Source organism: Rhinolophus sinicus, chromosome 2 (genome assembly GCF_057876585.1).
Source record: "Rhinolophus sinicus isolate RSI-liver-muscle chromosome 2, RSI-T2T, whole genome shotgun sequence".
NCBI lineage: Eukaryota > Metazoa > Chordata > Mammalia > Chiroptera > Rhinolophidae > Rhinolophus > Rhinolophus sinicus.
In genome coordinates, this window is record NC_142502.1 from 114,720,488 (window position 1) to 114,746,862 (window position 26,375).

At 55.6% G+C, this 26,375-nt stretch overlaps 1 protein-coding gene across 2 annotated transcripts; it reads right to left on the reverse strand.

Moving 5' to 3' along the window:
- Positions 1-4,576: 4,576 nt before the first annotated feature.
- Positions 4,577-25,683, reverse strand: MAL (mal, T cell differentiation protein (MAL blood group)). 2 transcript variants are annotated; one of them, XM_019725852.3, is made up of 4 exons: positions 25,408-25,664; positions 9,768-9,935; positions 8,786-8,911; positions 4,577-5,169 (listed from the first exon to the last, which is right to left on the reverse strand). In XM_019725852.3, exons 1-4 carry the CDS (start codon positions 25,498-25,500, stop codon positions 5,095-5,097), a joined length of 462 nt encoding a protein of 153 aa, XP_019581411.1. In that variant the 5' UTR covers positions 25,501-25,664; the 3' UTR covers positions 4,577-5,094. The 2 variants fall into 2 exon arrangements, with proteins under 2 accessions (XP_019581411.1, XP_074188610.1); XM_074332509.2 differs by lacking the exon at positions 9,768-9,935 and having other exon boundaries at positions 25,408-25,683.
- Positions 25,684-26,375: the final 692 nt, after the last annotated feature.

Sequence of the window (26,375 nt, forward strand, 5' to 3'; positions counted from 1 at the left end):
GCCCCAGCCCCTCTCTTAGCAGTGAGAGGTCCACTGTCTGCCCACCTGCACTTCCCTGCTGGCCAGTGCTTCCTGGCCTGGGTGATGGGCGGGACTTGGGGAGCTCTCGGGGCCAGTTCACTTCCTTCTCCCGCTGCCACTTCCCATCTTGGGAGCTGCGGAGAGCCCCTGTCCACCTACCCTCGCTCTGTCCTGTTGGGGTGGGGATGGGTGAGCCTGTGCAGAGACCCGGGCAGGGAGGCTGCTGGTAGGGTGTGTACAGCAGGGTCCCCAGGAGCAGAAGGTGGCTGGGGGTAGGGCGCTCCCTGGAGGGTGTGGCCTGCCCGGTGGGCAGGGTTTAGGCTGGGGGATGACATCATGGTCACCACTGGCATCCATAGCACAGTGTAGGGAGAGTGTGCTGGGTGATTGGTGCACAATGCTCAGGACAGCCGTGCCCCTCACCCCAGCTGTGGTGGGTGCATGTCCTGTGTGACCTACAGGGTCATCAGCAGTTCTAGCCCCAGAAACAAGGCTTCCCAGGGGCCCCAGAGCCTGGGCACCGTGTTCCCCCACCCTGCCATGTCATAGGGCAGCTTGCTCATTCACCCCTCTCTCTGTCTGCCTCAGTGACAATGGCAGAAAGCGGGGTATCTTAAGAGTGGACATAATACCCTCAGGTCCATCCACGATGTCACAAATGGCAGGACATAGTTTTTATGGCTGAGTAATATTCCGTCGAACATGTACCGCGTCTGTCTCCATTCATCCATCGATGACCCCTTAGGTTGTACTCATCTTGGCTGCAGTGAACATGGGGTGTAGGCACCTCTTTGGGAGAGTGATTTTCTTGTGCCAAGTGAGATAAGGCAGAGAAAGACAAATGCTTGTGATCACACCTATATGTGGAATCCAAAAAACCCACAAACTCACAGAAACAGAGACCAGATTGGTGGTTGCCAGAGCAGGGGGTGGGGGAGAATGAGTTAAGGAGCCAAAGGCACAAAATCCCAGTCGTAAATAAGTCCTGGGGATATATTAGTTGGTGCAAAAGTAATTGCGGTTTGTGCAAACTAATTGAGGTTTTTGCAATTATTTTTAACCTTTTAAACTGCAATTACTTTTGCACCAACCTAATAACATACAGCATGGGGACTAGTTAACAATATTGGATTGTGTATTTGAAAGTTGTTAAGAAAGTAAACCTGAATAGTTCTTATTACAAGGAACAAAAATGTGTAACCATGTGCGGTGATGGATGGTAACCAGACTTAAATGGTGGTGACCATTTCGCCATATATACAAATATGGAATCATTATGTTGTACACCTGAAATGTACACAATGTTATATGACAATCACACCTTAATAAAACTGGGAAAAGAAGAGGAGGGCATCAGGGGCAGGAGTCGAGGGGCTCTGGCCATGGAAGGTGTGGGGAGCACTGAAGCTGGGTGCTCTGGGTGCCTCGGGGTCTTCTGTCTTCCCTAGTCCCGCCCAGCACTACTGTCCCCAGGGTGGGGGGGTGAGGCTCATGCTGGGGCGACCGAGGGCACTGAAGGGTCTGGATGAATGACCCTGACCGTCTCAGGCTCTCACTTAGTGGTCAGAGGGCTCTCACTGATGTGGCCTCCCTCCCAAGGGGCTGAAGTTCACTTTACTAGGTGGGGCTATTTTAAACTGTCACAGCCGAGTAAATGTCGTGTTCTGTGGGGAAAAGCAAAACCACCCATCCAAGTTCATGACAATGTCAGGAACATGACTACTGAACAAACACACTGTGAATAACCATCACCTGCCTGGGTGAGAAACTTAAGGATCATTCTAGACCCTTCCTTCCTTCATTCCCATCATTCCCTGGCCTTCTTCTGTCCCAGGGGCTTCCCTGAGCCAAGTCCAGAATCCTGCTAGCAAGCTATGAATGTCCCCATCCCTGCTGGCAAAGCACCCAGGCCGAGTGCGAGGCCACACCTGGGCTGGCTCATGGCTCCAGGCTCTCAGTCAGTCGCTTCCACTGTCGCAGTCCCACGTCCCCAGCCCAGCCAGCCTGCCCGGCCCACTGCCACTGCCTGGACCCTGTCTCACCTGGACAGCTGCCGCTGTCCAACAGTGTTCCCTGCAGAGGCCCCTTGGGTACAAGCCAGGCTGCAGCCTTACCCTCACCGGGACACCCCGGGCTCTCCATAGCCTTCTGGGACCTCCACTCTACCTGGGCTGGGTCAGCTGGGTCAGCCCCCTGGCTCTGCGTGAAAGCCCTCACCATCTTCTTGGTCTGACAGTCTCCTCGTCTCAGACGCGCCCCTTAGGCAGCTTGGGCTTCTGGCTGGGTTCCCCTGATTCTCCTCAGGTGCCATCTGGAACCTGCAGTTTCTCCGGTCAGTGTGGTGGGTGTGACGGACTTCCTTGGCATGTCTGTGCCCCCTGTTACCAGAGGGACAGGGACTTGTAATGGTGACATGTGGCACATGACAGGTAACGAGGCGGGGGGTATGGAGCCAGAATCCTGGAACTGGAATCATACCCACTGGCTGTGTGACCTTGGGTAAATCATTTAACCTCTGTGCCTCACTCAGATGCCCCATCCAAATGGTATGCACCACATGCAGTGGTCATGAGGACTGAAGGAGAAGTGACGCTCTCCCAGCAGCCCCGGGCACCCAGTGTCACCAAAAGGCTTCTCCCCTTCATGCCCTGGTGTCTGCCTCCTAGAGGCTCTTGTTGACCACGTGTTGGCTGAAGAAAGTCCTGGAAGCTGAGCACCCTGCAGGCATCACATCTCCCAAGTTGCCATCTGTACAGCCTGGCACTGCGACTGTCCCCATGTCAACAGTGAGGGATGAGAAGGACCCAGTAGGAGCCCCCGCACCTGCCTGCAGTGCCCCAGCTCTTAGGGCGGCCTCGGCTGGGGGAGATGGAGACACAACAAAGGGCTTTGTCTCAAGGAGTGGGCGAAATCACTGTAAATCTGTTTTTCCAAACTGTGTTATTGTCAGTGCCCTGGGCGGATGCCCACATGTGCGGGGACACTCGGCCGGGCTGGGGCACTTTGTCCCCTGAAAGGCCCCATTGTGACCCCGAGCCGGCACGAGTGATCCCCAGAACAACAGGCCCTGTGTGACCCCAGAGGCTGTGGGCTCGGCCCACAGCTGGCAGTGCCCGCTGTGCTGTCCTGAAGGTCAGCGTGGGGAGGCTGTGGGCTCTGACAGTGGTGCTCTTTATAGTTTGTTCTAGAATGTCACGGAGGCTCGGCTCCTGGAAGCTGTGTTCTCTCCAGCAGAAGGGCAGATCCAGCGGGGACCGACGTGAGCAGAGCAGGGTCAGGGGTCTGTCCCAGAGGACTGAAGACAGATGAATCCCCTTCCAAGGCCACCCTGCCCTGTGCAAGGGAAGGCCCCCAGGAGGTATCCCCAGAGCTCCCATGAAGCAAGGGGGGCACGGCCACTGAGGCCACAAACAAGAGCCCCTACCATGCCTGGCTGGACTTGATCCACAGCGGCCTTCAGGTGCCGGCCCTCCTGTGATGACCACGGTTTGTTCTGCTCTGCGGGCTTTGGTGCTGGGTCATGGCGCGGACATCAGCTTCTGTTTATTCACCTTCTTTACCATGCATCAGCTGGGTTGGCTGGGCCTTTGGCCTTTGAAGGGGCTGCAAAGTGGAACTTGGTAGCTGCCCGAACTGGCATTGTCACGACTGCAGCTCAGAGCAGCCAGTCCCTTTCAGTAAGACCTGGACCCAGCATGTGGCCTCCTGCAGACCCTGCGAGTGGTCGGGGTCTGTCCCAAAGGCCCAGTTTCATCCCCCTCTGAAGGCCCCTGTGGCCCCTGGGAGGATGACAGGATGCTATAGATATGTAAGGTGCCTACCCAGGGCCTGGCCCAAAGCGAGAGCTCCAAAGATGGCGGCAGGATGGGTTACCAGCTGCAGATGTGGGTCCCTTGGGCAGTCGTGCGGTGTTGGTGCAACCTGTCTTTGTCCAAGTCAGAGCCGAGCAGGAATGCCCCACCTGCCCTTGGGGTGGCACCAGGTATGCGGAAAAGGAGGTTCTCTCCTGCCCAAGACCTAGAGACAGGGAGGAGAGGCATGGTGGCCACAAGAAGCTTTGGGGGCATACACCACCCCACACCTTGAGGGACCAGTGGTCCTAGCACACAGTAGGTCCTCAATCAATGCTCATTCTTTGTATTTGGACCTGCAAACCCTTCCATTACAGCTGGACCGCAGACAGCTGAGCAATGAGGTGCATGGGGAGTGGGGGTGGGGAAGGAAGGGGGGAACAAAGCAAGGCCAGGAGAGGGATCCCCTTAACATTCGATGTGAATCAGATGCAAATCAAATGCCACATGAAACTGCACATTGTAAAACTGACTCGGCATGGGATGGGAGGAAAGAGAAAGTCTTGTGGGAGAAGCCCCGCACCCCCACCCCCAGCAAAGCCTCCTGGCTAGTAAGGGTTCTACAGCTGCTGTCACCTGAACTGCCATTTGATGCAGCTTGTAGAGAGTCAGTCTGAGCCAAGGATTCCTCAGAAAGAAAGATGACATGATGGCACTCCTGACACGGGGGAATTGAAAACGATGCAAAAACACCCGCAAAGGAATTGAACAGAAAGGCACTTTATGAAGTGTTTCAAAGATTTATCATTTTCCACCATGGACATCTGCAATCTGCAAATATTATATTTGTTGGGTGGGTGTTACTTTCCATGAAGACTTAGAAACACACCACAACATGGGTGCTCAGAGAGCCCTTGGAAAATTCCAGTGGAGAGTTCTGGAGACCCACCCAGGGGTCAGCAGAGGGTCTTTGTTCCATGGTGTCTCAGGTCACAGCCCCCACTTCCCACCCCCACCACTCTCCCACAACAGGAAATTACCCAGGAAAGACAGGTCTTTGGAGGTTAAAGGTGGCTGGTTCCCAACCCTGACTGAAGGTCTACAGGAGAGTAAACATATCACCCACAAGAAACAGTGTTGGTTTTTTTTGTTTTTGTTTTTTTGTTTTTGGTTGGTTTTCTTTTTCCACCATGGCGAGCATGTCTGCATTCTAAACGTGATGCCGGAAGGCGGCCGATCGGTTAACAGCATCTGGGTTCTCAGCTACAGCTCTTCCATGGCTTTACGAAGACTTCCATCGGATTAAAGAAAAGACTGCGTGGACCACGTACAGCAGAGTGGCTACGTACGAAAACACCTACAACCAAGACAGATGACCGTGAGTGGGTGGGCAGGGGGCGGGCCCTTCCCATGGCGCTCAGGACGACAGACCTGCCGCATGCGGCCACCACCGCTTCCCACTGCGCATGCGTCATCCCTCCTCGCAGAGCCCAGATGTGGCCCCAGAGCTCCCGGTGACCACTGGGCTTGGTGTGCAGGGTCAACCGTCAGCCATGTCACATGACCATGTGGGTGCCACCCAACTGGAAGGGGGGCCTCAGAGGCAGGAGGGCACCAGGCACTGCCTGTGGAGAACCCCCTACCCCCCACCGGCTGGGACCCCAGCAGCCTCAGCACGTGGGTTTGCTAGCTCTGGTGAAGGTCTGGATGCTGCCTGGACCTCTTCAGGCCCCATCAGAATTGTAGTCTACGATTCTTGACGCCACAGGAAGTAAGGGGCTGTGACACTGACAAGGGATTTTGAGCTTTTGCAAAAAAGGGGGGCTTACTGAGAGAGCCACTTTGGCACTGGGAACGGAGGTCCTGGTAATGTGGCAAAGGGCCACTTGGCGGCTGTCAGTGGCCCTGCCGGCAGTGTTCATCGGGCACCATCTGTTCCTAACAGCCCACTCCAGTGGCTGCCTCCCCAAAGGCCTGCCTGCCCCCTCGTCAACTGTCTGCACCTGGCTTTGTGACCCTGGATGCAGGGTCAAGAGTTTCCCGGCCAGGCACAGCACTCCCAGTGGCCACGCTTCCCTGACTTTGGAAAATGCCCGTAAACAGTGGTGACGCCGTGCTGCTCTGTCCCCACCTCCACACATGGGCGAGCCCTTCAGCCTCGTTGGCCAGAGGCGATGAGTGAGCTGAGTTACTTAATAACAAATGTAAGACAACTCATCCGGGGACTCTTAACTGCCGGCCTGAAACCAGCAGTCACATCTGAGTAAGCAGCACCCCAAAACACCTCCCCCAGCAGCAGGGAGCAGGTCACCATCTGGGCAATTCCAGACCCAGTGACAACTCTCTGCAGAAGCACCTCGGAAGTCCCCACAAGAAACAGGGGCTTGTTTTCCAAGTGAAGCCAAAAAATGACACGCTGGGGACAGACATTGACAGGCAAGGACATTAAGGGACATTCTTAAGCTTTCAGAAACCTCTCTCGCTAAGCAGCTGACTTTAGTGCTCTCCACAGACTCAGAAACCTCCAGATGGTCTGCAGAAATTTCTAGCTACCCTCAGTCAAGTCCAGCAGTCCTGGGGGCCCACAGGCCAGGGGTCCCCTCCAAAGGGCAGCTTGTGGTTGGGTGGGGGCTGGGGCTGAATCCCAAGTATTTGTGACCCCTGCCTTGTGCATTGGTGCCACTGATACTTGGCATAGAAAGGCGTGACTTTACACGGAACTAGGCTCGTGTTTCACGTGGTGGTTTCAGCCCAGGGCGTCTGCCTGCGGAGGACAGCTTTGTCTTGATTCTGGCACTACTAACTTTGCCTGGGCACACTCATGGAGCTGCAGCTCAACTAACGAAAACGTGGGGCATGCAGCGATGAGAATGGACACCATACATGTCACCCAACCATGTGGGTCGCCTCACAGGCCTGAGGTTGAGAGAAAGGAGCTGGGCATGAAAGAACCCCATTTACAGGGAGTTTAAAAGCAAGCGGACTTGAACCCGGCAGCCAGAAGTCAGGGCAGGGGCTGTCCTTGGTGGGGTGCACAGGGATGGCGGCAGGATAAGAAAGGGGCCCTGGGAGCTGTTCCTTCTGCTCTGTTTCGTGGTCGGGATGTTGGTTACACAGCGGAGTCCCCTTTGTGGAAACACATCAAGCTGTACGCTTGCCCACTTCTCTGGGTGTTTGTTGCATTCAGTAAAAAAGTAAAAATGTCGGAACACGGTAGGGGCCAGTGGGTCTCAACTGGAGGCCTGTCCAGCCGGCAGGGGCATGAATGCCCCCCATCTGGGCGGCTCCACCAAGTCACTGGCCACATCCTGGCTCCAATCTCAGCTGTTTGCTGCGCTTTGACGGAAATGGTTGCCACATGCCCTGGTGATGTCTGCCTGGAGAAACGGCTTCTGGGTTGGGGTGCGGGAGATATGAGGCTCTTGAGGAGAACGGGAGATGACCAGTGTCATTAGAACGGTGACCAGCCTCCCAAGGAAAGGGAGAGTGACCAAAGTGCTGCCCAGCTGTGCTGCTGTCTATGAACCAGCCATCTGGGGAGATGGGCCAGCATGGGAGCCATTTCTCACTGTGGGACAGTGAGGGGTGCCAGGGACCATGAGGTGGCCGTGTTTATGGGACTGGGAGCTTAAGGGGAGTGTGTGGCTTCCCCAGGGCGGGGGACAGTCCCAGAGGTACAGCGGGCAAGGCTTTGAGCAACAGACCCCTTGCTCTGGGAGCAGGAGCAGCACCCTCGCCAAAGCCCTTGCCAGAGCCTAATGTGGCCATCCGTGCGGGTTTCCTCGTTGGCAGCTGGAGCTGGCTATCATCACATTTGCATAATCCATAGTCGACCACTAGAAATCTGACGAGTGCTATTTCTGAACCGTTGTCTTACATTTTAAACGATCCCCACAGTTCAAAACTCATTGACACCATGAGTAAGTACGTGGGACCCTGGGAAAAGTGTTATGAAACAATCTGTTCTCGGCTCCCTGCCATTCTCATCCTTTCCACTAAAAGGACCTTACCATCTGTCCACTGATGGTCTGGCTCTACCATCAGACAGTGTCCCTGTTAGAGCTCAGAGACCTGCCCCCCAAATTACACACAGCAGGCATCCCTACTTGTCCCGCTGATGGGCTGAGGGAGTGCAAGCTCTTGTCCCACCCACTGCTCACTGGAAGAACTCAGAGGAAGTTGCTTACTATGTCCGTGGTCCTCCAGGGAACCGGACAGGAAGTGCACCCATTTCACAGATGAGCAAGCCAAGGCTCAGAGGCCGCGAGGGACCTACCTGCACAAGGGATGTGACTCTGGCCCCTCCTCCTCCCACAGGGGCTCAGCTGTCAGGCAGGACAGAGCCTCACATCACAAAGGCCTTTGAAGCAGCAAACACCCACAGCAGAGGGCGTCTGGATCTGCTGGGCCTGGAAGGGCCACCCCACAGCCCCAGCCCCAGAGCCGGGGCCTGGCGACATACTGGCCACTCAATTTTGCCCCCTTGGTGTCAGTGCTCCCTGTGCCTGACTGTGCTTCCACAGCAGACCAGCCGCTCATTGACAGCCTAGGGACCCGAGTGGCTGGACACCAGGACCCCCCAATGCCTGTGGTCTCGGAGCTGTCCACGCTCTCGGTGCACCGGCTGTCCATCTGTGGAACAGGTGCAATAACTGTCTACGTCCTAGGGCTGCTGGGACTATGAAATGAGATTGTTCCTGGAGACTCAGCTCTCATGTCTCCTGACACAGCCGCCCTCTGGACAGCCCCCTAGGCATGGACGCCTGGGCAGCACAGCCCTGACTGATGCCTGGGGGTCTTGGGCACATTGCTGCCCTTCTTCGGGGCTTTGCTTCTTCAGAAGCCAGGGGAAGGTTTACCTCATTCAAACCTTAGTGAGCTAAGAAAATGGGGAGCGGGGAGGTGCCGGGTAGCCTTCGGCCAGAACGGTCAGGGAGGCGGGAGCCGTGAGCACGTGGGTGTGTGGGACTCACCACTGCGGAGATGTTCTCGTGGTACTGCTTGTAGGTGAAGCCGTTGTGCATCTGGATGGTGGCCAGGGCTTCCAGGACCGAGGCGCTCAGGTAAAACAGGGCGGCGGTACAGTGGTAGGCAGCGTCCTGCAGGGTCAGAAGGGGCATGGGGGATGGGCCCCGACATGCAGACAGGGTGGCTGTGGCCCAGCAGGGCTCAGGTCCCTGTCCCCCCACCTGCCCATCCCCACAGCCGCCAGCCCCCTCCCCTCAGCTGTCTAACCAGCACTGCCCAGTGAATGCATTTTTCTCTCCGTGGATCTGAGAAAGGTCACACGTGGTTGCAGTCCTGGTTTGGATGTGGCCTCACTGGCCAGTGCAGAGAGATAGAGGCCCAGGCCATTTCCACTGTTGTTTCATTGTTTGTTTTTTTTAGGGTGAGGGGGCCCAGGTATGTTTAAAAGCAAACAGAGTTTTGAGAAGCTGTAATTTGGAAGTGATTTTAAAGTCTCAGTAAGAGGCCTTTTGAGAGAGAGGCCCAGCCATACGCACCCACCCCCTTCCAGGTAATGGGGCCCAAGGCAGAATTTATACAGACTGGACACCATAGGTTATCCCTCTCCCCTCTCCTACTGCCTCTCTGGTGACCCTGCTTTAGAAGGCGTGACTGGGAGCTGGGCAGTAAGCATCTCACACTGGGCAGCCAAAAACAGCCCCCAGGACCAGATGGAGACCAGCCCTCCTGGGGTGGTGGCAGGGGCCAGTGGGCACCTGGCAGGGCAGAGGGGGGGCTGGGCTGCTGGTTATCCATGTAGAAGGCAGTCACACAGGAGAAAGCAAAGCAGGCAGTGAGCACAGCCACCTCATCCTACTGTTACCTGGCCACCTGGGCAGCTCAGAGCTGAAGGCCTGGCCAGCTTGGCCTTGGAATGTCTCCGGGGCAGCCTCCCAGAGGATGGGGTCCAACACTGCTCACCCCCAGACATGAGGAGCTGGCACTCACCAGGGTGACCCAGGAAGCCTCCCCGCCGTGGGCGCCAATTATGTACAGGATGAGCAGGACAGTGGTGGCCACGAAGCAGAACACAGACACGAACATCACCCAGCCCTGGATGAGGGGCATGGGCACCAGTGCCGAGGCGACCAGGATCCACACCAGGCCCCCAAAGACCTGCAGAGGGGAGGAGGGATGAGCTGGGAGTGGGCAGACCAGAGGCCACGCTGGGCAGGGAACAGGAGGAGTTAGGGACCAGCGGTGGGCAGTTTCCTTTCTGGGGAGACTCCCATCCTCCCAGCGCTCCCCCTGGATCCAGCCCAATCTTCCCAGTCCCCTGCTTGCTTGCCTTTTTGTTTGAAAAAAATATACAATTACAATTTTTTTATTTAACAAATGCTTAGATCCCATTTATTGTATTTATCATATTTTTTGTATTTATCATATTTTTAAAGCGCTTAGGACACTGCCAGGCAGTGTCCTAAGCGCTTTAAAAATATGAACTCAGTTAATCCTCACAACCTTCTGAGCAAGGTACTGACCCAAATGGGGAAACTGAGGCACAGGACGTTAGGTAACTCATAACCCCAAGAAATGACTTTACGTCATTCATCCAGTATCGTCATTAGAAGGGTTGTCCTTTATTCTGAGGTTATAGCCTTCCTACTATTTTGATGTTCAAGTGTCCTTTCTTTTATGAAATGGTAGTGACCAGCAAAATAAATTAGGTACACTACATCATTACCTTTTTTATTTTTTATTTTTTGAAATTTGGCCCCTGAAATTCCCACATCCAGGAGGTGCTCTGACGACTGGAGTCCGGGCTGCAGTGGAGAGTCCGGATCAGCCCAGTGTCCCCAGGTGGCCTAGGACAGGCATGAAAGAAGCAGGCACCCACCCCCCTTGATGTCCACAGGGACAGTGAGACCCCTGTTTTCAAGGAGGCCTTGTGGTCAGTAATGCCCCTCAGTGCCACTCCCCCACGGACAAGAGCGCACAAACCCACACTGAGATTCTCTGAACATCTTGCCTTCGCCCTGTCACCCTGCATCCCAGTGACATCTGCTCAGCCCCACGCACCGCCCCCATTCAGACAAGGCCTGGCTCGGAGCTAGACATGGGTAGACATGGCTTTGTAGTCAAAGGCTCCAAGCTACTGTGGTAGCTTGGCACTCAGGGCTGCATGGCACCATTGTCCTGAGTATCTGGGCCCGTCATTCATTGAAGTCCCTGCCCACCTGCTGGGTAAGTACACTGTCCTCACAGGTGCTCTCTGAGCCTCTCAGCTGAGTGAATCACGTTGGGTGGAAAATCAGTGCAGTGAGGAATCTGGACTTACGGAAACCAAGCTGGCTAATGAATCAGACATGGGCGTCTGTGCCCAGAAAGCTTTCTTACCAATGAACCTGAGGTTTCCTGAAAGCACGTCACAGAGCCAGGAGGACGCAGTCCACACCGTATAACAACCAGAGCAAAATCACTTAAATACAAGTCCTCACACAGCCACAGAGTCAGATGTGTGTGCAGATTTCACCCAGGATGTGGACTGGGGAGGCACCAGAGTGCCACATGGAGAAGAGGGACAGTCTCGCGCTGGGCTGGTGGGCAGACAAGGGCTGGGACACTCTTCTCCTAAGCGTTTTCTGCCTGGGCACGGGGTGACCTTCCCAGGGGGACCAGTCTAAGTCAGGGACAGGCGTTAGAGAGCCCTGCACTTGTCCTTTGTAGCACTGAGCACAAAATGGGAGTATTTGTTAGTGACAAAATGGCACTTTCCCTGACCAGGTGATGGACTTGCTCATGGCTAAGCCCGGGGGTGGGACACCTGCCCAGAGTGCATCAGTCTCTGAGTTAGCTAACTAGCCTCAGGGTCCTGTGGTGACCTACAGCCATGTGTGACCCAATCCCAAAGGAACAGCTTGCAATGCCCGTGGAGGGGAACACACTCATGATGGAACCCGTGTGGGCCCCGGGGGCCAGAGGCGCTTGTGGCCCATGGACAATGGCATTGAGGAACACTGCATGCCACATTGGGAAGACGACTCTCTGTTTCACTGTCTGTTTTTTCTGACTAAGACAAGGAGCCGAGCTCGGGGCGGGGCCAGGGGTCTGGGGCTCCCCTGGCGCATGGGCCCCAAGGGCGGGCGGGCAGAGGGGAGATGGATAATGAGACTTTTTATTTACAAGACAGTTGTTCTGGAAAAGAAGTAACTGTAAAATACATATGAGGTAAATGAATGCACAGGTGGTACCTGGCGGCAACACCTGAGGAGGTGGCTGTTACATCCCGGTCTGCAGGCCAGTTAACTGGGCCTCTTCCAGCTCCACACTTCCCCACGTGGCTGGGTAAGGGACCAAAGGCCACACACATAAGGTCACAGTGAGGTCACCATCTTGAATGTTTGCCATGGATTCCTGAGCGTGCACTCGCTGAACATGGCCAGAGCTTTGGCACCCAGCTCCCGGCACCCAGGGGCAGAGGGAAGCTTCGAGGTTAATCCAGACTCCTGCTTCAGGTGTGTGCTTTTACCTCTCTGACCAAGACTACGCTCCCGCTCCCTAGAAAATACCTTCTCTCTGTCTCCCTCTCCATCTCTCTCTCCCTCCTTCCCTCTCTCTCTGTCCCTCCCTCCCCCCTACCGTTTCCCCTCCCGCCCTTCTCCTCTCTCTCCCTCACTCTCTGACCCACCTCTTTCTCACGCAGATTCTTGGAGTCTGTGGTAAGAACGTGTCCAGAGGAACAAGCCCCACTGTGTTCAATCCCAGCCCCTGCCTCCCCCCACCTCAGAGCTCAAGCCCCCAGCCCCCCTGTGGGTGTAGCCCACCTTTCAAAGGTCCTTTAGAAAATTATGCTTTCTTTCAGTTGCATGTTCTATCTATAGCAGTAGGTTTCACCATAAGATGGTGGGGAGAAACTATTTTTTTAAACAGCTTTAATAAGATATCATTCACATGGCATCCAGTTCATCCATTTACTATGCACAATTCGGTGGTTTTTTGCATATTCACAGAGCTGTGCAAACATCATCCCAAGTCCATTTAGACCATTTCTATCACTTCAGAAGAAACCCTGTAGCCTTTAGCTGTCTCTCCCCTCCACAGCCATCCTTAAGCCCCCACTCACCGACTTTCTATCTCTGTAGATGTCCCTGGCCTCAGCTTCCACACAAGTGGGACCATATAATATGTGGACTCTGTGACTGGCTTCTTTCATTCAGCATAATGTCTTTCAAGGTGAGAAATTTTCTCTCAAGGGCACTTTTATAAAATGCCTCTATCATCACAGAGCATCCCACAGCCCATTCTGACCCCCACCACCTGGGGGGCACTGAGTGAACGTGTCTCATCTCTCTGGGGCCTCCAAGGTGGGAAGAGTGGGGGAACCGTGGTTCCCAGGGAAGTCTGTATAGGCAAGATGCCTCAGACTCCGCCTATCCCAGAAACATTTTAAGTTACACATCACGTGATGAAGGGAATGTCCGCAGTGCAAGAAATGATTAAAACCCGGGGCTTTGCTCCCAGGAGATGGGCAGTGGGCCTGCCCAGGAGATGCCCAGGGGAGAAAGGCAGGGAGGCTGCTGCGGGAGGAAGCCACACGGGCCCCTGAGGTGGAACAGTAGGGTAAGGGCCCTGGACCCAAACTCCGCTGTCGTGAGAATCGTAGTGCAGATCTGTGTCAGAAGCTGTAACCACCATGAGGGCTCTGCTCCCGCACTTGAGACTCCCGCAGCGCCGCACCACAGGGCATTTGCAACTGAGCCCTGAGCAGGGCGCCACAGCCTCCCTGGTGGAGGCTATAGGAGTGATCCAGCCTCCTTGCCGCTTCCTAAGTGGCAATTTGCAGCTGTCTCCCCACGTTGCCGCGGGTGCAAACTAGCTAAAACTAGGGATGTGAGTGGGAAGCTTCTGGGTGCAGCAGCACCCTACAGCTGGGGTGAGACACGCTCACTCAGGAGGCCTGCACCCAGTGGAAACAAACGCAGTTACACTGGTGGAAGCTCACCAGCCCCGAGTGGGCTGGGGCAGGGCCCCAATAAGTCCTGCAGGAGCAGTGGACTGAGCTGGTTAGCCTGGCCAAAGGGCCAAGAAGTAGCTTTCTGGCGGGGAAGAAAGAGGACTCACTGAAGCACCAGTAAGGAGGCTGGGGAGCTGTGCACGGAGCCAGGGGCAAGGACGGCAGGACATGGGGCTCAAAGGAGGGTGAGCCTCGAGACAGAACCGACCACTGGGCCGGCGGGAAGCCTCCCAGGCTGCTCAGTGCAGAGCTGAGATTTGGTGTGAATCATGCGACCAAGCCGCTCTCCACCCACCAGGGCCCAGAGAGCAAACAGAGCCGCAGGGCCGCACCCACACCCAGCAGATAAGGCATCCTGGGCAGGGAGCAGTCACTCTCTCCCAGCCGCAGGACCCCACTGGCCAAATATTTGTCAAGAGCAAGGGGGTAGGTGAGGGTTCAAGCATTTCCCTTTGTAAAGAACACTCTAAGTGCCTCCCAGCATCCAGGAGGCACATACTCAGAGGTCATCACCTTGAAATCGTACTGTCACAGCTGGTGGTCTGGTCCCAGTTTCTGCTCATCTCTGTCAACGGGCCGGACTTCCCACCAGCCCTGCCTGCACCCAGCTCACCATCTGCCATGACAGAGAAGGTCTTAGACAAAGATCTTTAAGTCCCCTGCATGGAACTCTGTCTCTGGGCCCCAGGTCCCCTAGCTTTAAAAGTGGGGTGGGCCCTGGGCTAACACTCTGTTGTTCTCAGCCCTCACTCTGCGCTAGAATCGCCGAGACACCTTGAAAAAAACACCAATGTCCAGGGTCTGACGCGACCGAGGAGAGGCAGTTACAGAACAAGAAACGGACATCCAAGCTCTTGTCAAAGGCCTTGGAAGGTGTTTTAACGTGCTCCTTGGCACACAGCTCGTGGTAACCTCTGTCCCCAGTGCCTGTCCCATTGTCTGGTGACACCAGCGAGGACACCACTCCAGTTCTTGCCTGGGTTCTGGCTGTACCGTTCCCTCTCCTTTCCTTTCCTCTCTTTAAGCCTCAGTCCCTGTCTTACCTTGAGCGTGAGCTCATCCTCCAGTGGCCTCACCAGGACACAGCCTCAGTGTCTGTAAACATGGGCTGAGCTGGTGGTCTGGGCCCTTACCTACCCCAGTGTTTCAGGACTGGAAACCCATCTTCAATTCAGACCCATCAGAGTGCTGAGTAGTGGTTGTCCCAGAACCAAAGATAATGTACAAAATGAGACAATAGAATTCTCAAAGACTTAAGAGTTTACCTCTGTGGTCTACGGAATCGAACGATTTTTGTGGAAACAATTTCTTTGGGAGATCATCTTGGGGGTACCTGTCGTGTAAACTCAGAGAAGGTTCTCTTTCCCTTTCTGCATTAATCTGCAGCGGGCAGGCAAGGATGGTTCTGGGTCACTTTAGAGAAGACCTTGAATCCCAGCTCCACCACTCACCAGCTGGGTGGCCTGTTGTCCCCGGGCAAGTTACTTAGCCTCTCTGTTTCCTATGTGACCAATAATGGTAACGACAGCACCCACCCGTGCAGCTGGGGTGAAATGAGTGTATACCTGCAGACACCTGTCACACTGTGAGCTGTCACAACTGTCCTGTGATGGGGCAAAGCCTCACCTGTAACCACGTGAGACTCCCAGGAGGTCTAGGATCTCCACGTGCACAATTATCCACTCCAAACCTTGTTGGGACCCAGGATTTAAAAATAACTTCAAAAGCATCAAAAGGACAAAAACCTATGATCTCCCAGAAATCGAAAGTGGAGAACAATGTGTCTGCCTTTGCGGAAAAAACACGAAGGACATGAAAGTATGAGAAGCCTTCCTTCAAACAATGAGCCTTGGTTACAAAGGGGGAATGGAATCTCATGCACATTCCTGAGATTCGCAGGGTGGTGCCCTTGCTCGTGCTGGGCTGACCGGCTCGGAGTCCACAATCACCCACTGTCTCTGCTACAGGCCCCGGACAGCTGAGCTCAGTGCAGAGGCATTGCTCAGATTCTCTGGATATTTTCCTGGGTCTCCACTCTACTCTGTCAGGGTCTCCACCACCAGATGCTCTTCCAGTAATGTGTCAAGACGTGAACCAAAGAGGACTCCCCACACGGGGCTTTCCACAGACATACCTGGTGGTGTGGCCCCTACAGCTCAGAGGGCCTGGAGGCTCATGTGCAGGGAAGTGTGTGCCCTGAGCTTCTGAGAAGTAAAGGAAATGCTGCAGACTGTGGGCTGTGCACCCAGCAATAAGCCATCCTGCCACTTGGGTCAGGTCTGCCCAGGAAGGAAAAGAAAGGACGGCCATAGCAGGGGAGACTCGTCACCAAGCCCATGGGCACTCTCTGGGGGCCACCAGAAACAGCAGCCCCACTCTGTGATGCTGGAACTGTCCACACTCACTGGACTGTCTAGCATTCAGGGGTAACTGCAATGCTGGAGGGCATAAGGCGATTTGTCCAGAATAGGACGTTAGCACTAGGTGGTAGGAGGACGCACAGAGGGAGTCCGAGGGGAAAGACCCAAGACCCCCAAATCCTGAAGCCTTCCCCAGGGTCCCTTGGCTCTTCCCTTCAGAAAACCGGTCTGAGAGGGAGGCTGGGGACTCGCCTGCTCTGAGGGGTGCAAATGGCAGGAAGCAGACACAGAGGGGCTCACGCCGCCTGTCTGGTTCTTACATGAGCGTCACCTCCCTCGTGTGGAAAAACTCAGCTCCCAGAAAGTCCAAGGAGACACTTTCTTCACTTGGTCACCACCCTGTCACTCATGCATTTAAGACAGCGACCAGGAGCATGGTCAGCCCTGAGGGCAGCTGCACCCAGGCAACAGGCCTTATCCAAAGACACACTGCTGAACAGAGCCTGTCCTCTCTCTTGCCACCAGGCCCACTGGAGTAGCTCAGGGTCCAAGGGCAGTGTCAGGTCCTGGTGAAGGTATCTGGGCCCTGGTGAGGGTTCCCAGCTAAACTCCCACATCCAGGACAGGGACAGAGCTCAGCAATTTGTACAGGATGCCTTACTCTGACTCATGGGGAGGTGTCTGAGGGCACCCCCACCCCCTCTGGCAGCTAACAACGCAGCCTATTGGGAGTCTGACCGTGGATGCTCTCCCAAGGCTCGCACTGGGGGTGGTGCTGAGGTTCCCGACTCAGTTTACCTGTACTAGCTACTTTGTCCTCCTGGCCACATGACCAGCAGGCCCCTCCCTCCCAGGGAGCACCCATCATGCCATCATCCCGTCCAAGCCAGGCTTAGAGGGTGTCCCTTCATTTCATCTGAAGGCAAGACCAAGACTTAGGGGCCCTGGAGTCTGTGTGTGAAGTTTGGGGATTGAAAGAGCTGGAGGGTGAGTTCACGTACATAGTTGATGTGAACAGGGCGAGTGTGGCCTGGGGGAGGCCCCTGCTTGGTCCTGTACCCCACTTCCCTCAGGTGGCAGGGAAGCCTTCTGCCCCGTCACACCCACCACACCTCGGCCGTGAGCACGATGGCTGACATGACCTCCCTCTCCAGGCAGAGGACAGTCACTGAATGAATGAGAAGGCCTCTCAGACCCCAAAACGAGGGGCTTGCCTCAGGCATGTCCTTTGTAGGATGGAAAATTTCCCAACCACGCCCATACCCACTGGCTTTGCCCAGCAGGATAAACAGAAACAGGAGGTTCTGTGGAAAATGCAGGTAAGCCGCCTGTGAAAGACAATCCGGGGACACGCTAGACGAGGTGGGAGTACTTCAGGCAAAAACAACCCCCAAAAAACCACAAAGGCAGTAATGGGAATCTAATGGGAGTCACAGAGTCTATTGGCAATGACAGCACACACAGAACAAGTGTGTACCTGCAAACTGCCCCTACAGGGCCAGCACTTCTCCCAAGGGTCCTGTGGGATCTCCTGGGAATCAGTGGTGATTGTTAGTTTCACATTCAGTCTGCCCTTGGGGTCTAGGACTCATCCTGTGACTCAGAAACACTAGCCAGGTGGGAGACCAGATGCTGGCCCCTGTCCTACCAGAACACGCTGACCACAAACGCTGCTTGGGTGCATAGTCTGTGCTGGGACGTGGACAAACTCACTGTCCGGGCAGGTGGCAGACCGCAGCAGGGGCCAGCAGGACGGGTGCTGAGAGCCAGTAAGGGGGTGTTCTCAGAGTGGGCTTCCAGGTGGAAGGTGGAGGTGTTGGGGGAGCCCAGGCCTGAAGGATAGAGGACTGAGCCCCACCATACCACCCGCACCAAAGGAGCACCCTGGATGGAGACCAGCAAGGAGGGCGGGGCTGGTTCTGGAAAGGGTCCTTAGACACAGAGCTGGGGGTTCCGTGCCTAGAAGGCCCCCCAGTCCAACTGCCTGGCTTAGCAGCAAGCAGCACAGGGCAGGATGGAGGCTGAGGAAGTGGGGGCCTGCCCCTCCCCCTGGACTGATGCCCTTCCAGGTGGTGATGCACTGACACAGAGGGTGACAAATCGTTTTTGAAAGGTCTAAACCCAGGCTCACAGGTATTTGGTTCCCTCGCCTTTGGGCAGATACAGCAATTTTTGTCACACTTAGAATTCACAAAGCTCTCCCCACCTGTCCTGGCACCAGGCTGGCAGGAGAGAGGCTCAGGAAGTCCCCTGCCCCCCAGACAGAGGCAGGACAGAGCTGCCATGTTTCGCTGGCCAGGGCAGCTCCAAGCCAAGGAGCCCTGGGAAAACCCCACAGAGAGTGGGGTCTGCAGTACTTGGTGATCCTGGGGACAAGTCAAGTGCGCCTTCCACAGCCCCACACACTCCCAAACCTCACTCACCCCCTGCCTTGCACACCCTGCCAAGCAGGGCATCCAAGGCAAAAGGGGGTGCGGGATGAGCCTCACAGCCCCCTTTCAGCAGGGACCAGCCAGCTGGTCTCAGAGCCGCTGTTTGCGTTATTGGTGAATTGCTAATAATTGCCCCTAACAGCTACTGAGCAGTGACCAAGTGCATCCCGTGCTGTAAGAGCTTTGCATCTTACACTCTCCTGTTTCTCACAGAGACCCTGGTGATAGGTGCTACCATGTCCCCATTTTGCAGATGCAGGGCCTGCAGCTCCAAGGGCCCAGGTCAGGCCTCCGTGTCTGTGGCAGGTCCCCAAGGCGACCCACAGGCAGGCCGCCTGAAGTCCCGCATAAGGACAGGAAGGTGGAGGGAGAGCGGATGAGCCCAGAGCCCACCAGCCTTCACCTTGCCCACGCCACTGCCTGTCCAGGGCTGGGAGAGGAGGCTGCAGAGTCATCACAGGGAGAGGGGCCTGCCCCCACCCCTCCCCTGCTCAATAGGCTCAGTTCTTTCAGGGAAAGAATTGCAAGATCTGTGTTTAAGGACAAAAGACCAGAACTCTGCAGGACACCTCCCCCTCTGCGGTCCTCAGGTCCTCACCGCTGAGTGCATCAACAAGACCTGTGTCACCACCTGCACCCCACTAACAGGTGTGGGGGTGCAGCTTCATCTCTTGTCCTTCCCCAGTAGCTCTTTTCCTAGAGCCCCACCCCCAAGCCTGTACCCTTGGCCCCCTCAGGTCCTCCTTCAGAGGTGGACCCAGCAGTTTCTGGGGTCCTCCCTCCCTCCTGCCCCTCCCCTCCCACCCAACTGCATTCTGCTAGGACGGGGCTCTGGCATGGAATTTCAGGTCAGCTGGCCCTGGGCCTTCCTCTTCCCACTGCCCTGCATACCAGTGTGCGATGGCTGGTGACAAGGCTTTTCTTTTAGTCCCTACATGTTTTTCTCAGGCCCTATGGCCTTGGTGTATTAACGTGGTTCAACACAGGGGTTGCTTTGCCCCAATGCAGGCAGAACACGAGCTCTGAATGAGATGAGAGCGGTAGAGAGCCTGCAGCTAAGGCTGGCAAAGATCCATGCTCACGCCACCCTGGTGCCAGCAGGAGCTACCAGGAACCAAGCCCTTTCTTCCACAAAAACGTGGAAGGCAGGTGGGGCCCGTAATATGGACAAAGCCAGGACCTGCAAGTAATCAGCCTACAGGTCCCCATGGCTTTTGTGCTTCAGACACCAAGGCTGCCTCTCACCCACTGTGCTCACAACCATCAGCACTGAACAGAACGCCAGCTGGGGGATCTTATTGTCGCCTGCCCCTGGTGGCCTTTGGTCCAAATCACTATGTCCAGGAACTGATACTTGATAGGGAGGAAGCCGCCACCAGGCTTGTGGGTGGGGAGGCGGGTTCTGAGCTGAATCCCCGTGTCAGCCCCCAACTCCATCCGGGCCTGGTCTGCACGGGGTGGCCTCAGGTGGCCCAGGCCCCACCCCCCGCCATTCCTAAGGCTTCAGAACCCACCTCGGCCGCTGGCCCAGTCTCCAGGGCACGGTGGGTGCAGGTGCAAATGGTCAGCCTCTCTCCCTGGCGTGAGCCACCCACGCAGCGGCATCTGGAACCCCTTTACTGTCTCTGGAAAGCACTTGGAGAGAGAGGGTGCCTAGGACCTCCCCTGGCCAGCTTAAGAGCAACTCTTTCCAAGGCAGCTTGGTTGATGCCATGTGCACCCACCCCCGAGCCCAGCCCCACCAACACACTTAGCAGTTTGCAGAGAACAGCTCAAAGTCACCGATCAAAGCAGGCCTCTGGCTCTTGACAAACCGGAAAAGTCACTTCTCAACCGAGAACAACCCCCTGAGACCTCTACCTAGAATTCTTCCCTCCCTTTGAGAGAAGGAAAGGAGAAACCCGGGCAGTGCCCTCCCCCCTTCTAAACAGGACAGAGAGGGCAAGGACAAGGCCAGGAGCCTGTGGACACAGCCAGGGAAGGCCACGCTCAGCCACCGTCCTGCACTGGCCAGCAGTGCCAGCCCCCACACTCTGGTGACTGTAGACGAGGTCCCTGGCTGGCGCAGCACGAAATTTCCCCAGGAGCAGACAGGGTGCCTTTCACTGAGCACTGTCCCCCAATAGAAACATCAGAGAGGGTAGGCTGGCTACCCATGACCTGCCCTCGCCTTAGTGCCTCAGGAAATACAGGAGCCTGGATGTGACTTGCTGTCACTGCAGGAAGTGCCACCCTGCAGACCCTGTTACCCGAGAAGCTGCCTCTCCTTTCTGAGCCTCAGTTTCCTCTCAGCTCTGCAAAATTGGGGTTCTATGACTCTGCATCTCTTCTCTCCCAGAGGCTGCCTTCTCCACGTAGCCAGAATGTGGTCCACCTGCCAGAAAATGGCTTATCATCCTGCCCCACCCGACCCCCAGTGCCCAATCCTGGCAGGTGAAAATCTAGGGCAGGTCACAGGACTTGTCTGGTCACTCTCAAGTAATAAAAGTTCCCCAGTCACTTTGGGTCACAGAAACGGTCTCATTTGAGTAACTACTATACCCAGTTCACTGTAACCAATTCCAGGTGGCCCCCCCACCCCCATCGCCCCCCCAGAATGATGCCTTTCCCCATGCAGGGAGAGGTGCTGGCATCCCCTCACACATGTTCTCTTAACCCCATCCTTGGGATGTGAGTGGCTTCACCTCTCTTATAGGCTGGGGGTGGGGGGAGAGGGGGTCCTGGCACTGTGTGAGGTTTCCTCTTGGGGTTCTGGCCAGAGCTGAGACGAAAAGCATCCTGTGTCAGTATCCTGTTCTGTGAATGGTGGCCAACTATCATGAAGGTCTTGAATTAGGAGGAGGAGGAGGAGGAAGAGGAAACAGACTGTGACTTCAAAAGTAGAAGTCCCCATAGGAAGGGGACCAGGACAGGCCAGAAGCAGAGCCTGGGTTGAGCTGCTGGGGGAGGGGAGACATTGAATGTTCCAGGCCCATGGGGTGCACCTATGCCCCCACTGCCTGTGACAGCAGCACGGCCCGTGTGGGTCTGGGGGTGCTCACTTCTGGTCAGAGGTCAGCTTTGGGGAGGGTTGCTGGGCCCTGGGGAGGCTGCTATGCCCCACCCGAGCCACCTCCCTTCCCTTCCCTGCCTTGGGAGCGGGGTGAGCTCCATCCTGGTGACTCCTGGAGGCTGGGATGTGACACCTGCGCCTCCCAGGCTACCAGGAGGTCAGGCATGGGACAGTCAACTGTGAGTGATCAGCCAGACACTCGCTGGACGAGATTTAAAAAATAGTCAAGCATTTCATACCCCTTAGATGAGCAGAAAATTACAAAATCTGATGCTACCAAGTGTGGCAAGAACGAGGAACAATGGTGACTTTCATAGGCTGCTGGTGAGGGCCGGGAAGGTCCAGATTTAGCCTGAAGCTGATACAATTTGGGGACCTTCTTTATAAAAGAATACAAAATGGGGTAGGGGCCGGGAAGGGGCTGAGCAAGTGGGGATCCTGAGCTTAATTAAGAGACAGTCGGCCTCCCCGCATGTCTGCTCCCGAGGTGTGTACCTCGGGATAACACAGTGTGAGCGTGTACAAACTTGTAGGACGATACTGTTTTCATAAAGTGTGCAAACATAAAGCAGGGCTAATTGTAGTTCACCATGGCCTAGGGGTCATCCTGAGGACACAAGGAGGACAGTAGTAATGGAATGTCCAGGCGGCCTCACGGCCATCTGAAAAGCTCTATTTCCTTAACACTACAAGTAATAAGGAGAAATATTAAGATTTGACAAAGTTGAGTAATAATTACCCGGGTGCCTATTAAGTTATTTCATATACTTTTCCGCAATACTTGAAATATTCAAAAAAATTTAATTGACGTAAAGTTCAAACAACACAAAACTAACCATTTCAAACTGATTCAATGGCATTTAATACACCCACAGTGTTGTGTTATCACCGTCTCTATCTAGTTCTCCATCACCCTCCAGGAAAACCTGTCCCCATTAAGCAATTGCTCCCTGTTTTTTCTCCTCGCAGGCCCTTGCAACCACCAGTTTCTGTTCTGTCTCTATGGATTTACCCACTCTGTTTATTTTATATAAATGGAATCGGACAATAGGTGCCTTTTCGGCCTGGCTTCCTTGCCTTAGCATAGAGTTTTCAAGGTTTATTGACTTTGTAGTATGTGTTAGCACTTGATCCCTTTCGATGGCTGAAAAATATGCCATTGAGTGGATAGGCCACAATTTGTTCATTCTCTGACAGACATCTGAGCTGTTTCCACAGCCCAGATGGTGAGCCATATGTCCTTGTACCTGGGCAGGTCCCTGCTTTCATTTCTTTGGGTTATAAACCTAGGTGTGGAATTGCTGGATCACATGGCAGTTTTTTTGAGGGACCACCAAACTGTTTTCCACCGCAGGGGAATTATTTTACAGCCCCGCCTTGAATGTATGAGGGTTCCAACTCCACATACTGGACAGCACTGGTTATTTTCTCTTTTTTTTTTTCTCTTTTATATAATAGTCATCCTAATTTCGTGTGAAGTGGCCCCTCACTGTGGTTTTGATGTCATTTTACTAATGACTGATGGTGTTGACCATCTTTTCATATGCTGGTTGGCCATTTGTATGTCTCCTTCGGAGAAGTGTCTGTTCAAGTCCTTTGCCCATTTTTTAATTGGGCTGTTTATCTTTCTGTTGTTGAGTTGTAATAGTCCATAATTAAAAAGAACTCCCAGGGTGGCAGCACCTCCTCGGCCCTTTAACCCTCTACCCTCCCAGCACGTCAAGACTCAAGATGCAGACAGCTTTGTGTTTATAATCCGTGCAGAAGGAGTCTTATAGGGCTGTGTGTGCTTTCTTCTCTGTTCCCCGAGAACCCCTGTGAGACCACCCCCAATCCAGAGAGTTAGAAAAAGCCATACAGAGCTCTCAGGAAATGGGGGTGGGTGGGGAGCAGGGGCTGAGGTGGAGGACAAGAAATCTTCTAAGACAGTTGAGGGGGAAGTGTCCCAGCAAAGGAAAATAATTTCTTCTGGAAGCCCCCACCGCCACAGTTCACACACCATCCTGGAGGAGTAAGTTTCCACTAATTCCTGGCCGATTATACTTTCCGCATCGTGTTTTTGCCTTTCACTAGGTGGGGTGGCGTGGGGTCCTCCTGTCGCCACATCTGAATATCTCCCTGTCTGGCTGGAATGTTCCTACCCTCAGGGGCATCCCTTACCCTAAGCTGTGATACCACCAGACAGCAGTCCCCTCTGTGAAGCCAGGAGCTGACACCTGCCACCACCTGCTGTCATCAGAGCCCTCTCATGAAGGCAAGAGTGGGAGGGCCCCCAGGACCCTTCGCGTGGAACCCACCTGGCACACTCTCTCATGATTCTTGTTCTAATGCTGCCCAAGTAGCTACACAGGCTTAGTGAGCCATGCATTAGGGCCACTGAAGAGATGCTAGGAAGACCTCCTGTTGCTTAAAAACGTCCCTGCCCCGTCACACCTCACCCTTAGCCAGCACACCCTGCCTTCGTGAAAGCAGTACAGTAGCCTCGGAAGGAGGGGTGAGGTTCTTGTTCCCAAACTGAGGGCACAGCACACTCGATTTCAGAAATCCAGCCTCAGGCAAGCACAGGCTGAGTGCTGCATAGAACCATGGAATGAGACATGAGGGGAAAGAATGTTCCAGTGGGTGCGAGAGCCCCTCCCCTCTCCGGGTGGGGGTGTCCCTCTCTATAAACGGGGGGCAGGGCTTAGTGGTGTCCAGGGCTTCTCCTAGATGTCACTTCCTTGATTCTGGCTCACCCCAGGGTTTGAAGTACCTCTGGATACACCCAGATTTGGGCTCAACTCAGCTCTCACAAGTTCAGAGATCCGGTGGTACCAGGCAACCTGGGCCCCCTTTGGCCTCCCCCCAAACACTCCATGGATGACAGAACCTGCTCCCTTTGGTGGTCACCCTCCCACCTCCATCAGTCAGGCATGAAGAAGCCGGGGTCCGGTTTTTAAACAATCAGGTTTGACCATTTTCTTTTCCAACCAACTCTCCAGGCAGCCCCCTCTGTGGTGGGGGTGCAGGAAAGGAGATTCCAGGGGCAACGCTCTGCACCCACAGAATAAACACAGCACACTACCTCCCAGGTTCGAGCTGGTGGCCCCTGGGGAGGCCTTACCATCCCGCAGCCACTGAGGAGCTCAACGCTCCAGGGCAAGGAGGGATCCACCGCAGGTGTGGGGGCTCTGACGGCTGCTCAAGGTCAGCCCAGACTGGAAGGCTCTGCCAGCCTCTCCCCCCACCCCCACAGGGCGGGATGACTGTGGTGGAGCAAATCACCCGGCCTGTTTTATTATTTCCAGATCAAAGTTGTCTTCAATACCTTCACTGGCTGGAAACTTTCAAAGGCCGGAGGAGACCCACCCGGCTCCAGCCCCTCCCACCACACCAGGCCCCGGCGGCTGCTGCTCAGATTTCTTCTGCTGGTTTTCAAACCCGAAATCCTAACCCTGCAGAAAGCTGGGCACCTCTAGGCGGACGTCGCTCTCCTGGCAGAGCTTCCTCCGTGCCGCCCATGCCCAGCGGGTGGGGGACGCAGCTTCGGAACGCGCGCAACCAAGGGACCTGGTCCGCTTCGCACATCTGCCCCAGGCTGAGCGTTTGCTTCCCCCTAAGTCCTGGCGACTGTGTCCCCCATTGTCGTTAGTCTAGAAGGGGCCAAGCGACCGGAGAGGTGGGCGGGTCGGGGGAGACCCTCAACACCCTGGCCCCGCTCCCCGGATGCTCCCGGGACACGCGCAGCTTGCAGCTCTGGTACGAACTGCCCATCCCGCCCCTCTCCGGCGCGGGCGCACCCGCCACTCACAAACTCGAGAATGAAGAGCAGGTCGGGGAAAGTGGTGAAGACCGCGAAGCCGCTGGGCAAGGAGCTGCCTCCTGACGCCGCTGCGGGGGCCATGCCTGCGGGCTGCGTTGACTTGGGTCGGGACGCGCAGCTCCGGCTCCGCGATGACCGCTCTCTGGCTCAGTGGAGCCCAGTGGCCAGGCGTCCCCGCGCGCGGGTTAAGAGTAGGGGCGCAGGGCCCAGGAGGGAGGAGCCCCGGCCTTCGCCTGCCCTGCCCGCCCTCCCGCCGGGCGCGCCCCAGGGGACCTGGCAGAAGGGCGCGCTGCGGGCGCCGCCCTGACCCACTGGGAGGGCACGCTGCAGGCCTGCCGAGGGAGGGCGGGGGCTCGGATGCAGGGCCAAGCCCCCGCGCTCCCACCTCCCGAGCCACCTCCTGAGGGGGCAGGACAAAGCCATTTAAGTTGTGCATTCTTCGCAGGTCATCACCATCCCTTAGGAATGACAACCATCAATAATTAAGCCCCTCAAATTCTCCAGCATGGCGCGCCACGAGTCACGGAGTAACCGTTGCTTTAACTGTTCTGATGTCCCTTCACCTTTCCGCGGGGTGCGTTAATATTAGCGACCTCAGCGTCCACGCTCAGGTGGACCAGCTCCTACTCCTGCCCCCTGGGGGTCTGCCAAGCGGGTGCTGAGACCAGCTCTGACCACCCACCCCTTCTCCCTGCCTGCGGGGGACCATCGCCCATGGTCCCCTCCACTGTGAGCTGGAGCTGACAGAGTCTGTCCCGCTGAGGGAAGGAGGTCGCTCTCAGTTGTCCCAGAACTATAGGAGGTGCTGGGACAGATCTGCATTGAGTCCAAGGGACAGGGGGAGCTCTTAGAGCAGGTCTGTCCTCTCCACTCAGAGGGGGCAGCAGGAGCCTCTGTGATGGGAGGACTCTCCCCGACCCCCCCCCCCCTTTAGACTGTGGATTAACTGAGGGGCT

Coding starts and splice junctions, on each gene's coding strand:
- MAL (XM_019725852.3), bottom strand. CDS start 25,500: ATGGCCCCCGCAGCGGCGTCAGGAGGCAGCTCCTTGCCCAGCGGCTTC. Junction 9,936..25,407: donor TGCTCTTCATTCTCGAGTTT/GTGAGTGGCGGG, acceptor TCCCCTCTGCAG/GTCTTTGGGGGCCTGGTGTG. Junction 5,170..8,785: donor ACGAGAACATCTCCGCAGTG/GTGAGTCCCACA, acceptor TCTTGGTTGTAG/GTGTTTTCGTACGTAGCCAC.